The following is a 15,298-nucleotide window of genomic DNA, read 5'->3' on the forward strand; positions in this document are numbered from 1 at the left end:
ATTTATATTATACTATATTAAGTTGTATTCATTTGAAACTTACTAGCAATAAAATAAATAAGTGTATGTATGTATGTATGTATGTATGTATGTATGTATGTATGTATGTATGTATACTGGCTACATCGATCGATTCACAAAAATGATTTTACGAATCTCGTCTTTTATAAAACTGGCTGACTCCCCACGCTCATGTCTTGGGTGTTGTAGAATGTACTCCTAGGCCCCCTCTGTTGGTACACATCTCATTAAAATATCTCGTTTCCAGATCTGAACCTCCCCTTCTTGGATAATGCTTTTCAGTGATATAAATTAAGTTCCAAGAGGGCCTCACTTAGCGATCATGCGAATCAGCATAACGTGACACGGGGACGTGGGGGAAGTCCAGGCAGTTTTCCCTCCAGAAAGATGTGCACGATATCAGTTATTGAATAGCAAGCTCAGGCTTTGTGATCAGTACAAGTGTAGTCCACGTAATCTCTCGTACGCACTTCATACGCCGCCGCGGAACGAGAAGTTAGTAAAAAAAAGTCCTTGAAGCCTCGTTCCCAGTAATTGTTTTCATATCTCTTGACTTAAACCAAGGGAAGTACAAATCCTCCCTAATTCCACCTGCAGTGCAAAAGCGGACTATGTCAAGAATCTTCTATTAAGCGAAATGCAGAAGAGGATAATAATCATTTGGCGCATCGCTAGCCTAACATTTAACGCAATATAATTCATGGCGCAACAGTCCCAATACAATCAGGACCCAGTAAAGCTTAGGAACACTGTTCCCTATTTTTATATACTATTCGTACTTTAGAGTTTTAAGCAGTTTTCAGAATTAAGTGAAGTTTGAACACTTTGGTGTGCAGGTAATTCAGCGATAAATTTCAACCTTTCTACGCCATGATAGTTATTTTTTTTTCCTTGTCGTTTAATACTACTTTGCTTACAAACACTACCTTTTTTTCTTTTTATATATACTGAGCAAAACATTCTGTTCATCACTGAATTTCTTGTAGACCTAAGTTTCTCTCATCTCTCGTGAAGTCATACAAAGAAAAGAAGAAAATGATGAGGAGAATAAGGGAAAGACAAGGAGGATAATGTAAAGACAAAAAAATACGAGAAATACAAGGAGCGAAAATACGAGGAAAAGGATAATACAAGGATAACGATAATAAAATAAGGAATAGGAGAATATGAGGAGAATAAGAAAAATACAAAGAGAACTAGGGGAAGAAAGGGAGAAAAAAGAGGATAAGGGGAACAAAGAGAACAACAAGGATAAGAATGGAAAAACAAGTAAAACTTGCGGAATACAAGAAAACGAGAACGAAGCGATGACAAGGAGAATAAGGAAAAGATAATGAAAACAAAGATAATACAAGAAGACTAAGGGAAAGACAAGGAGAATACAGGAAGACGGAGAACTCAAGGAAATAAGGGGAACAACGGGAAAACAAGGTGAATTCAAGAAGAAAATATGGAAGAAAAGAAGAATGTGGAGAAAACAGGGAGAATAAAGGAAACATAAGAAGAGCAAGGACTATACAAGAACAACAAAGGGACGACAAGGAAAAAAAATTAATTTATTTATCTCTCTGTCTGTCTGTCTGTTTATTTATTTATTTATGTATTTATTTATTTATTTATTTATTTATTTATTTATTTATTTATTTATTTAGAGTTAAGGCCATGAGGCCTTCTTTTCCACACTATCAGAAATGAAATATACAATGAACCAATAACAGTAGTAGTGATATTAATAATATAATGCTTAAATATAAAATTCATTTTCATGCAGAATTAACGAGCTTACATATAATGAAATATTCACTAAACATGATACATAATTAAGTGATTTACTATTTATACAAACACACAGAATGATCTATAAAAATCGGCTAAGACTCACAAATGAATTCCATGTAAAAGTATGTAATTTTTAATTTAAATTGATTAACTGTTCAGCAGTCCCTGACATGACGAGGTAAGGAGTTCCATAGGCGACAAACTGACACTGTGAAAGAGGATGAACACTAGGAGAAGAGAAGGAAAAGAAGAAAAATATATTGTCCAGAGGAAGTTGTATTTTTATGTGGCGGTCAATATTTGCAAGTTATTCTTTATACCTAGAGAGGAGAAGTGCGTAGTTCTATTTCAAAACGTGCTTTAGGCAGATTTCTATGTAGAACTACTCTTTTCGAATTCGGACCTTCTGAATAGAAGATAAGCGCAACCACAGATGCGGCCACTTTTCAAATATACTCAGTGGTAAAATACCGTAATGCGTGAGATCCCTGTGGTGATTGAGTGGTCTAGACCTCCGGGTTTTCACACAGGTGGTTCGAATTCCGGCCAAGAATGTGCCTAGCTAGGGATCAGCTTGGAAGCTCAGATGGATATGGAGCCAAGGTTCGTCCTCCTCCTTCAGGGTAACATAGTCTAAATAATGCGTGATTGATAGCAAATTCACAATAAAACACGCCTGACTTGCACTGGTCCTCTCTCGCCGATAAATACAGGATCTTCTAAAGGAAAGGAGTAATATGATTTGTTCATATCTTCATCAATTTGTATTCGATCTTCAATATTCGGACAGTCTATTTACAGAAGAAATTGGATTTTAGTGTAAGGATCCAGTTGTTATATTATCTACTTTGTTTATTTAAGAGCATTTGTTTCTATTTAATGTCAATTCAATCCCGTTCGGACTGCGATTTATCAATTTCTGTTTGTGTAGAGAAATGGTTTTACCTCTGCAAATTTGCATTGGACTTGCTCAATGTTATTACGAATGTGGACGGAGTTTATCCCATGTAGGTTCCATCATTTAAAGTTTGTTGCTCTGTAAAATTTCACATAGTGTAACATTTGTTTCCATGGGAGTTAGCTTTAAAAACATGGAAGTTAGTAATTTCAGTATGGTGTCCCCTTAAGAAAAAAAATATGTTAAACAATAATAATTATTTTAGAAATAGGATTTTCGCTAAGAAAATTAAAGAAAAAAAGAAAGTAAAAGAAGTTTAATTTTTTTTTTTAAATGCTCATGAGAAAAGATTGAAATTACAATGTTTGATTATGATCGCATCGCCGTAAGTGATTTTCTCAGAACAAGCAGGATTCTTGCACTGAAAAACAGAATTCCATTGTCCTTTGTAGAAACTTCCTACTCGTGTGTGTCATACGGTATTAACAATTATCACTTTCTGAATCTCCAGAGTTATGAACTGTCAGTCAGCTCACGGGATAATCCTGCCGCCGCAGATAACGTGCAGTGACGGGGTTGTTCCGCACTACACGCGTGGTGTCACTTGTCTCTCTTATCGTGTGCAGGGGGTTTCGTACGCTGCTTTCTCACGGTGCTCAACATTTTGTTCGGGCTGAAGATTCCGCGTCACGACGCATGTGCGAGACTTCCATTATCTCTCCGGGAACAGCTATTTGCCCAGGCTGTTATCATTATTAATGTTCTGATTACCACCATTGTCGCGCACATCAGAAATATAGAAGAGTCTGCTATCGAAGTGGAATGGCAGAATGTAAAGTGACTTCTTAGTTATGTAACAAGGACAGCCTTATTCGAACAAGAAACTTAGATATAAATACGTTTTATTTATTTCTTTTCTAGTTAATCTATAGGGTAAACTAGGGTCTGTTGGACAGTCGGGCATGTTGGACACTCCGTACTTTAACGTGTTACCACGCCACTTGTGGGCACCACATTCTGCTAGAAGTCAATGACGGAAGTAGGCACGAGTGGGGCTACTTCCGTCATTGACTTCTAGCAGAATGTGGTGCCCACAAGTGGCGTGGTAACACGTTAAAGTACGGAGTGTCCAACATGCCCGACTGTCCAACAGACCCTAGTTTACCCTACTAATAATAAATCTGTAGCGGACAATTTTCTGGTAATTTTCGATTTTCCAAAAATAATAATTGGTCCTAACATAAATAATTAACCGCCTTGAAACCGAAAATCGCTTTTTTGACATTTTTGTTTGTATGTCTGTCTGTCTGTCTGTCTATCTGGATGTTTGTTACCTTTTCACGTGATAATGGCTAAACCGATTTATATGAAAATTGGAATAGAAATTAAGTTCGTTGTAACTTAGAATTTAGGCTATATGGCATTCAATATTTTATTTAAAAGGGGGGTTATAAGAGGGCTTGAATTAAATAAATCGAAATATCTCGCTTATTATTGATTTTTGTGAAAAATGTTACATAACAAAAGTTTCTTTAAACATCATTTCCGATAAGTTTTATTCTTTGAAACATTTTGATAGGACTGATATTTAATGAGCTAAATGAGTTTTAAAATTAAAATAACTGCCATCAAAGGCCGTGTAAATGAAATGAAAAACAAATGACTTCGTCTATAAGGGGCCTTGGACAACAACAATCGAAAGCTATGAAACATAGCCTACAGAGAATGTTTCTGTGTTTGTATGAAGTAATATCGGAAGCTAAATTAACCGATTTGTATGATATAATTAATTATTAATTCACCGTTGGAAAGTGTAGTATCTCTAGATGGACATAATGCTATAATGTTATTACAGTAACTTCTGAGTGAATCGAGGACAGGTAAGATTAAAATGCTTCTTATGCACAGAAAACTTGATAGGCATTCGTTTCCTGTATTTCCTAAAATAATTTTTATGACCAAATGAGTGGTCTCTGGATCAAAATGATCGCATTTTAATTTTTTAATGCAATTTAAATTAAGTAACATAATAAACGATTTATCCTTCTATCAAACACGAATGTTCCCTGGATCAAACGTCCTATTTTAATTATGTAATTACTTTATATTTATTTCTAACGGGTGCAGCGGAGCGCACGGGTACGGCTAGTTTTCATAATATAATTGTTGTCTTCCTTAAGGGGAGACTCCACTGAAAATCATGAAAATTTTCCAAAAGAAATTTATTGGCTATTTCACTTCTTTAGAATGTATAATTTCATACCTCAAATGGATTTAGTTCAATTCTGATCACAGATATGATTATTTTTTTAATTAGGGCTGTAAAGGGGCCTGGCAGATCATTTCAAACACGTTACAAAGAACACATCACAGCCATATCAAAATTACAAAACACCTCCACATATGCAGAACACATCACAAATGCTAACCACACCTACAGAGACATCAACACAGACATGAAAATTCTACACGTCCAACCAAAAAGCCAGAAACTAAACACACTAGAACACTGATCCGGAGCTGCGTTCAGGCTTGGGTTGGATCCCCCTTTGGTCTTTGGTTTCTTCCGAGGTTTTCCACAGCCGTGGGACTGAAGCCGGATGGTCTATGGCGAGTCCTTGGCATCAACCCCTTTGATTAGATTACCCCCCTTTGATTTGATTACCTGGTTGGGTTTTTCCGAGGTTTTCCCCCCACCAAAAGGCAAATGCCGGGTAATATTTTGGCGAATCCTCGGACATCACCTCATCTCACTACATCTCGCCAAAATATTGTAAAAAATTGCACAATATTGTAAAAATTGTAGAAAATTACTAAATTGTAAAACTATAAAAATTTGTAAAAATTGTAATTGTAATATTGTAAAATTTTGACTTGTTCCACATCTTAAAGCTTCATTGCTCATGTAAGATCTATGGAATAAAATGAATGAATGAATGAATGAATGAATCAATCAATCAATACAAAATACACAAACTCACATAAACACATCCAAATGAAATTCTCAACACACAACTCAATTTCAGAACACACACACTCTTTGACTCCACATTACACTATACAAACATACCCCCACAGGAAACAAAACAAAAGGCGTCAAGACTAGCAACAACCAGTTCTGAAGAAGGCCCATAATAGGCCGAAACATGTTAACCACGTGTGATAGAATTTAACACGAGAAAGACATTATAATACACATTCCGAAATAAATAGCAAACGCGTTAAAATCTTAATGTATAAAATATTTTCACACAATCTGGATTAAAAATTACTTGGGAAAATACATAGAAAAACAACTGAGTAAACTAAAAATAAATGTGGTATAGGTCTACCAAAAACCTCACTCGGAATAAGTGGGGATGTTCATGTAGGCCTACTAATATACATTGGACCTAATACGTACATATAGGAAACAATAATAATCCGCTAATATCAGAGAGTTGGAACTAATTCAGAATCAGATTATGGTGATTAGTGACGTAGTAAAACAGGCCCATTATAGGACTCTAAAACGTAACTGGAAACACGCCATTATTATTATTAATGAATAAAAAATAACATGCTTGCATACAGTATAAGAAGTTTAATTGCCTTCAGGGATAAAACTTTTGAGTAGATTAGTAGAGGGTCTTTGATGTTCTTAAAATAGAAAATAATTTAATGTACGATTGAAATTGTAAACAAGTGTACATATACGAATATAAAAAAATGTTGCTTCCTAACTACCCATTATGCTACATTTATGTCAAATGTAACCTGGATTTGGCTCAAAAGGTAAAAAATATATATATGCAAATTATTGAATTCTGTGATCCATGACTTTCGGAACAAATTCCAAAGATGAATGGCTTTTTGTATTCACTGAAGAAGATTCACGTGTATTATCTGCAAAGTTTATCTCACTAGAGCCTGTGATAAGCTGCACCGTTTTTGCAATGAACTGGGAATATTTGAATATGTGCTTTCCTCTTCACAACTCCTGGGAAGAGACAAAATAACATCTCTATGGTAATTCAGAAGACAAATGACAGTATGTCACATGTCCTATAAGTAAACTGTTACATTAAACTTGACACACAATCTTCACTCAGTGAACTGCAGCTGGGAAACCATCTCTTTCAAGCGCTAGAAACTTGTACACAACGTTACGTGTTTGGGGAATTGTAATTTTTAAATCTTTACAGTATAAGAAGTTTGTCTGTGAAGAAAGTTCCTCGAAATCCATTATTATTATTTGGAATTCTATTAAAATAACTGATTCGACTAAATTGGAAAGTATCGAAAAAATCATATCCTTATGTTCATATACTTACTTACTGGCTTTTAAGGAGCCCGGAGGTTCATCGCCGCCCTCACATAAGCCCGCCATTGGTCCATATCCTGAGCAAGATTAATCCAGTCTTTATCATCGTATCCCACCTCCCTCAAATCCATTTTAATATTATCTTCCCATCCACGTCTCGGCCTCCTTAAAGATCTTTTCCCTCTGGCCTCCCAACTAACACTCTATATGCATTTCTGGATTCACCCATACGTGCTACATGGCCTGCCCATCTCAAACTAAACTTACAAATATTTGCCATTAATATCAATGATTAGTGTTTAATCCTTCATTTTTTCTCTTCTACGGAGGAAGGACTCGAAGGCGTACACTGCAGCCTGAAGCTTATTATGCTTACCACTCCTGTTCTATGAAAGACTGGGTAGCCGAACGACCCCGCTATTGTACAAGTACAACACCGTATGGATAATGATGATATGTGAATTAATGATGGCTAAATGAGTCTGAAGTCTAACGTCGAAAGTTATCCAGCCATTTTCCCTGTGGTTGGTGAGTGGTCATACCTTCAACCTGTCACGCAGGCGGCCTGGATTCAAGTCCCGGTCGGGTCTAGGATTTTTCATTTAAAAATCCATAGTGATACTTGTGGCGGCGTCATCATTCCGTAGCATTCCCCGATCACCGGCTGATGACGCAAGGAGGATGCTGGCCTAGGGACGAGTGGGGTTGCTTTCTCGAAACTTGGGTACACAGAGAACCTTACTATGGTAAGTCGATGTGGGTTTGGGAATGCGCCACTAGAGGGTTAGCGCAATAGATCTTAACAGGTCGCAGTGCTGGGCCATAGTGTCCCCCTCCGCAGGATGACCAGACGTCCTCTTTTGTCCGGACATGTCGGGCGGATTTTTAAAAAATAAAGAAATGTCCTCTTTTTCTTAACTTATATTCCTGATACTTTAAAATTATCTACTTTCAAGCCTTTTCAAGTAATTTGCCTGTAGGTGGCAGCATCATCGACGGAATATACTCTTTGCCAAAGATCATAACTCTGTTCGCTCCTCCTTTTTATGGTCGTTGCTCAGAGGTAGCTAGTAAATCGAGAGATCGAGGTGCGAATGTAAATCTAACTAGATATTTCTGTCCTCTTTAATAATTATAGCTCCCTTGAGTTTCATATGTAGCTAAGTGTAAAATCATTATTATTAAGTTTTTCATAATTATTTTGTATTAAAATAGATACTAACTTACTTTTAAGTATGGTTTAAGCGTAAATATGTACTGTATATATATCTATTTATTTACACTGCAATGGGTATATACCCGGTGGCAGTGGTAACTAATTGCACTCAATAATGACAATAATAAACTTATTAATTAAAAATACAATTAATAATAATACTAATAATTAATAATAACAATAATTTATAATAATAATAATAATAATAATAATAATAATAATAATAATAATAATAACAGGGAATATCCCAAATTAAATTAAGCACGATCACTTAAAATAATATTTAAAATAAATCTAATTTGTATCTTAAACCTAAGTTCGAACTAAAACCCACGACTCGAACTAAAACTATTTTGTAATGAAATCGATATTGATATAGTTACCGGTAATTTAAAGTATAAAATAGGCCTAAGCCTAAATCTAAGTATATGTGTCCTCCTTTTTATCGATGTGAATCTGGTCACCCTACCCCTCCATTCCAATTCCATTCCATTCCATAACCAGCAATTCTGCTTCAATTGGTTGAGAGAAAACTTCTGAAAAAACCTCCACCAGAAAACCAGGATTTGAACTTGGGCCCACACGTTTCACGGTCAGACATGGTAACCGTTACTCCAGAGCTGTGGATTAATCTTTCATTGACTATTGTTTTTATTTTTGCGTGTATTAATTCTGCAGTGCTTGGGAAAAGTGACACAAGTCAGTTTCCACAAACCTTTTTTGATAATTTATTGACAACTTACGGAACATCTGCTCGCTTGGAAAAAAAAAATACATAAGTATTTCTCCCATTACAATAACTCATACAGAAAAAAATCAAATCGACATAAACCAGTGTAAGGTGTCAATAAATTATCAAAAAAGGTTTGTGGAAACTGACATGTCACTTTTCCCGAGCACTGCAGAATTAATATTATACCATTTTTAATTTTATCAAATCAATGTATAGATTTTAGTTTTATATAGATCCACTTACATGATATTTTGTCAGTATTATAATTTCTTTTTTATTTTATTTTATATTGTTGTTGTATTATTGTATCTCTTGTACTAGACCATATTGCTCAACCGCTGTTGTCTAGGACATTAATAATAAATAAATATATAAATAATGTATTGCTTGTTGCGTTATATAATTTATATTGTGGCAGCCACTGCAGTGATACGGCTTGCTAGAGATTTTAGTAAACTGCACACTGTATTCATGTTGCATAATCCATTTGCATATATTTAATTGCTGTAGTACTGCTCCCAGCAGCCACCGTATTGATGTAGCACATGAATCTACATTTCGATGTGCAGCGAGATTATATCGCTTTCAAGATGAGATTTAACAAATAATTTCTGTCGTTTTATATGCGCAATACATTTCATATTTATTTTACATATACCAGTCTCGGTTAGTGGTATTATTTATGATTGGTTGAGTTAATTTATATCTTTAAATTTTACGTCATGAAAACGGTCTTCAAACCATGCAGCATAGGTTTAATCCTGACAGAGAGAAGTGAGTAACGAAATATGAGAAAGGGGTTTCTTTTTACAACTAAATTACGAACAAAACTTAGCTGTGTCCAGGGTCAGCTGTTGTACGACTGCTACCACCATTCGAAATACACGGCTTAACGTCTCTATTACTTTGTGAAATTGCTATGTTATACCCCTCATCATATATTAAAACAGATTGATCAGCATAATGCACTTTCAAGGCAATACTTTTATCAATTTCACTATGCTGCCATCTAGCGACTGCAAAATAAGTCACGTTATAATCCAGTATGGAGTAATAGCTTGCAGCAGTACTTCCATCTAGCGGTTGTTATCAAACAATTCATTGTAGACAGTGGGGATCCTAGTAGTTGTTTTCTTTTATATTTTGTCATTTCATAACGTGAGAATGGCTAGTCTAGGGTACATATGTGATCAAGGGTTATACTTCGCGTCAAACCTCCTGTGTATAACCTTCTTTGGCTTCACGATTCCCTCGAATCACAGGAATATAATGCAGCTTTGCCTAGTTGAGGAGTATCGCTATCAATGGAGACAATTGGCTCTCGGAGATATTTTATTCTGAAATCAATTATCTTGCCAGTTATAAAGAGAATTAATTTCTACGTACTCTCCAAAAAAATACTTAATTTTAGTTGAAACTGTTCTCTCTATACAGTTATTTTAAGGGGAGGCAGAGGTGAAATTTTCGAACAAAACTGAAGAGAAAATGAAAATTTGGTTTTTTCCATTTTTATTATCTTTATTTTGATATTCCAATGTTAGTGTTTGTGCCCTTAAAAGTATGAAATTAAAACCAAGATAACTGTATTACTATATTAGTCCCATAATTAACTAATACTTATCATTATTTATATACCTTCTCTGAACATATAAATAAAAATAAATATTGAAAATTTCTTACAATATGGTGCATGGAGCATTTTATGTCAAACGATATAAAGTTTTATAAAATTATTAATATTTACAGAACTATTGTACTTAGAAAGTTGAAACTTGGTATATCCATTACTAATAACATACTTAGTATCCATGATCAGTTTCAAACAAATCGGATAACTTTTGTGGATTTTGAAATATTCACCTCTGCCTCCCCTTAAAAAACGAGAGCTGTAGAATATTATTCAAGCGGAAACACAACGGGAACTGATTTCTCTCTCTCTCTCTCTCTCTCTCTCTCTCTCTCTCTCTCTCTCTCTCTCTCGTTCGTACGGGACAGCGCTATTATTACTGAAGAGCGGAATTTTAGGGCCTAAAAAGTGACATTTTAGGCGCCTAAATTAGGCTCTTAAACTCCTTTATTTCAACATTTATTTAATGCAAAATTCTTGGATTAAAAGAAACTTTCACACATTTCACATTTTACAAGGGTACACATTCATTTACAAAATGAGGATATGCTATTTTTAAGTTAGTGTTTTTCATTCACCAATCACATTTCCATATTTTTCTTCACAGTAGATGATCAACACCTTTTGTGGCTATTATGTCGCTCACAAATGGTGAGAAAAGGGAAAGGGTTGTTATCTGTCTCTTGCAATGTAAGAGAAAGCTTATTCGGGTACAACTCAGCGAGTTTGTGTTAAATTGCTGAAAGACAGAGAAAGATATAATAATAATAATAATAATAATAATAATAATAATAATAATAATAATAATAATAATAATCTCACAGGAGTTCTTTTACATGCCAGTAAATCTACTGACTTAGCCTGTCGCATTTAAGCACACTTAAATGTCATTGATCTGAGCCGAGATCGAACCCGAAACCTCGAGCACAGAAGGCCAGCGCTATACCGACTACGTACCCAGGCCGCCTGAAAGTTGGAATTTTAGGATTTAAAGATTATAAGAATGAGAAGAAGTGGCCCGGAAGGAGTTGTTATCCGTCTTGGAATGTAAATGGTATAGGATGTTAAGAAAACTGTAAACAGTTACGAAAAATTATGCAAAAATTTTAAAAAATCTAAAAATAGGACTAACGTCGAAATAGGCATTTTAGGCACTATAAAACCCATTTATTTATACCTATATTTCCATGAAAAATGTAAATATTAAAGTAGCAAGGAAAAAATAGGTTTTTGCCTAAATTTCGCTCTCCAATTATTACATTGTAGATGTCTACTATTGGTTCTCGCCATATGCAGGAGCCTCACATTTCAGTATAGATGCGCGCGGACGAGAAAAACCAGTAAGATTTCCGATCGTCAGCTTGGTGGCCGAGTGATTGGCACACCTCGCTGGTCTGAATGGAAACGAATGTTTCTTCCATAGTAAATGAATCACTACTCAGAAAGAATTAATTTAAATGCTATTCGGATAAATAATGATTCAATTTCGATTCAATTAAAGAATATAATAAATGTGGCAGCAAAGGTGATGGTTGCTTAAATCTGTAACCTGGCCAAAAACCGCCACTGACATGTACTGTAACTTACTCTTTTCTTGTTCTTGTTTCTCTTCCTCATCCCCCTCTCTCTCTTATCATCATCATCATCATCACATTAGTCAAGAACAGGACTCTTTTAGTTTCATTTTTTCTCCATTCGAACTGTACATCATCAGTACGCATTCATATTTAGCGAGGTTGAGAGGTTAGCGTTTGAATCACACAGTAGGTAGGGATCAAGCGAAAATAAACAACCAGTTCATGTGGGAGGGACGTAATCTCGATTTCCCGGAATCGAACATGAAACTCCGTGTTTTATAGTCAGAAACGTCAATACGGATCACTTCCATACAATGGTTGTATATATAATACCATTATTGTGTAAAGGGGAGACACCAGTAAGAGGTAAATAGTAACAGAAGAACAAATAATAGAGCGGCTGAAAGACTTCAATCGTTTATGATTCCAAATAGACCGAATCCAGAGTCGGCTGTAGATTCGATTAATAACGAATGCAGACGGTGCTAAGGGATAAAATTGTCCCAGGAGATTTCAAATGAATTCAAAACTACATTGATTTCATTTTAAACTCTTTGGGCCGTATTCATAGACATTCTTAGCGCTGCCTTCCGGTGGATGATCAGTGAACTAACGTTTTTCGTATTCCTAAACTAGTGTTAGCGATATGATATTATATGAATCCTGTACAAGTAACCAGTCGATAGCCGGGGCTAGTTTAGCACGCTCATAGCGCGGACTAGCGAAATGTCTGTGAATAGCACCCTTTATGACCAGTGTAACTTTCAAAACATTTCACTTAACGAAAAGGTCTGCCTTGCTTTCAGTAATATAAGGGATGATTTTATTTCCAACAGATTATCTGGAAAACAACGCGTTTGTGAGATTACAATTTTGAATAAACATTTCTTCATTTAAAAGGGGAAAACAATTGCATCAGTTACTTTTTATTTATTGGAGGTTATCAAAGTATTTTTAAGGTGAACTTTGGTTTTCTTAAATGGGAACCCAGACTTTTATATCAGTTTCTGGTTTGACGCACAGAAACAAATAACTTTTGTCTTGAACATATTTTCATTAAACCCTTATTTTTACTAAATATTTTTGGACGATTGTGCTTTTTTTGTTACTTACCGTTAGTGTTTCCATGGCACGGAACTTCAAATTCCCACAAGATTCCCTGTAACTATAGCAACAAAGAAGAAACAATACTGTTATGAAATTTTCCCGCACGGCGTGGGGAAGTAAAATCATACTTCCTCCGATATTAGTATAGCACAACCTACTTTCCACGCCTCTTCTAGATCACTACATTCCATCACATCAGCACAATCGTTATCTACAATAATTTGTCATAAATTCTAGGATTAATATCAAAACTGGCAGAAAATTACAACTTATGCATAAAGACAAAACACAATAATGAAATAGTATGTACATAACAACAGTACTACCATAGCAACAAAATCCAAAGCCCCGTTAAAATATAAATCCAAAAGAAACAAATTCAATCTTTATCTATAATCAATATAACATTTTTCTTTCTGATTTTTCATACACCATAACAACGATCTTTCCAAAAAAAAAAAAAAAAAAAAAAAAAAAATCAAACGAACTTTGTTAGTCACTGATATGAAAACTACATCTACACTGTCAAAACAAGAGCTAGGGCCTAAGTCTGTATTTTCGGTTGTCTTTTTGCAGATCACGTGGGTAGATGGCCTGGGCAACGTCTTGAAGGACGGCCTGGAGTACATCGTGGAAGCTCTTCCCGACGGTCGTCGCTTCACTGCCAAGTCCATCCTGAAGCTGACCCCCAAGAAGGAGCACCACAACACGACGTTCACGTGCCAGGCCCAGAACACGGCGGATCGCACGTACCGCAGTGCGAAGCTCCGCCTAGAGGTCAAGTACGCCCCCAAAGTGACCCTCAGCATCGTGAGCGGCCTGGGTCCCTCGGGGCGCCTGACCGAGGGCGCCGAGGTGCGTCTCGCCTGCAAGGCCGACGCTAACCCGCAGGACCTGACGTATCGCTGGTACATCAACGACGGCCTGGTGAGCGGAGACTACACGACGGAGCTGATAATACCCAACATCACGAGAAAGGACCACGACGCGATCGTGAAGTGCGAAGTGGAGAACCCAGTGGGCAAGAGCGAAGAGTCGGAGACACTGGACATCAGCTGTGAGTCTACTCCATAGTTCCTACAAATATGTCGCCATAGTTCCTACAGATATGTCGCCATAGTTGTTACAGTCATCCCAAAATTCTCTGCCTTTTCTACCATCGCTAAATTTCTTCTACAGTATTACTCCTATGGTTTCAATAAGTTCCAAAAATTTTGCATAATTTTCTAGTACCTGTAAGATTAACCATCGGTCGATGAAGGGGGCTGTGGGCATAAAATTTGTATATTTTGCTATGATATTTCCAAAGAGTTTAATACTAAGTCAGAATCAAAGATTAATAATGTAAGACTAATCAGAGACAAATTAACTAAGAATCAATATCAAAACAAACCTCTACTCTTTCTAGAAATGTTCTTGTAAATGTCTGTCTTTTCACTTTAACTTCTTACAACCTCCTACTCAAAGATTAATAATGTAAGACTAATCAGAGACAAATTAACTAAGAATCAATATCAAAACAAACCTCTACTCTTTCTAGAAATGTTCCTGTAAATGTCTGTCTTTTCACTTTAACTTCTTGGAACCTCCTACCCTTTTGTGTTAACGTTCTTGCAACTCCCTATCCTTTTATATTAATGTTCTTGAAAACGTCTTTTTGTATTAATGTTCTTGTAAATCTCTATCTTTTTGTGCTAACGTCTCCCAAAGTTAATAATGCTCTTGCAAACCTCTACATTTTTGTGTTAACGTTCCAGCAAATCAAAATCTTTTCGTTGTTTTAACGTTCTTGAAAACATCTATCTGTAAGAGTTAACGTAACGTTCTTCCAAACTTCTATCTTTTATTGTTAACTTTCTGAAAACCTCAATTTTTCTTGTATTACAGTTCTTGCAAACTTCCAACTTTTTGTGTTAACGTTCCAACAAATCGCAATCTTTTGTGTTAGCGTTCCTGCAGACCTCTATGTTTTTGTGTTAACATTCTTGCAAACCTCTATTTTTTGTTTTAACGTTCTTGCAAATCTCTATATTTTAA

The 15,298-nt window shown here is 35.7% G+C and overlaps 1 protein-coding gene across 1 annotated transcript in view; it reads left to right on the plus strand.

Annotated features, from left to right (window-relative positions):
* Positions 1-15,298, plus strand: part of rst (roughest) — a 278,032-nt gene that overhangs the window by 203,409 nt on the left and 59,325 nt on the right. Inside the window, exon 3 of the mRNA XM_069849661.1 lies at positions 13,838-14,318. Within this exon, the coding sequence (XP_069705762.1) occupies positions 13,838-14,318 (481 nt within the window). The remainder of the gene's footprint in view (positions 1-13,837; positions 14,319-15,298) is intronic.

The sequence above is a fragment of the Periplaneta americana genome, chromosome 16, assembly GCF_040183065.1.
Source record: "Periplaneta americana isolate PAMFEO1 chromosome 16, P.americana_PAMFEO1_priV1, whole genome shotgun sequence".
In the NCBI taxonomy this organism is placed as follows: Eukaryota; Metazoa; Arthropoda; class Insecta; order Blattodea; family Blattidae; genus Periplaneta; species Periplaneta americana.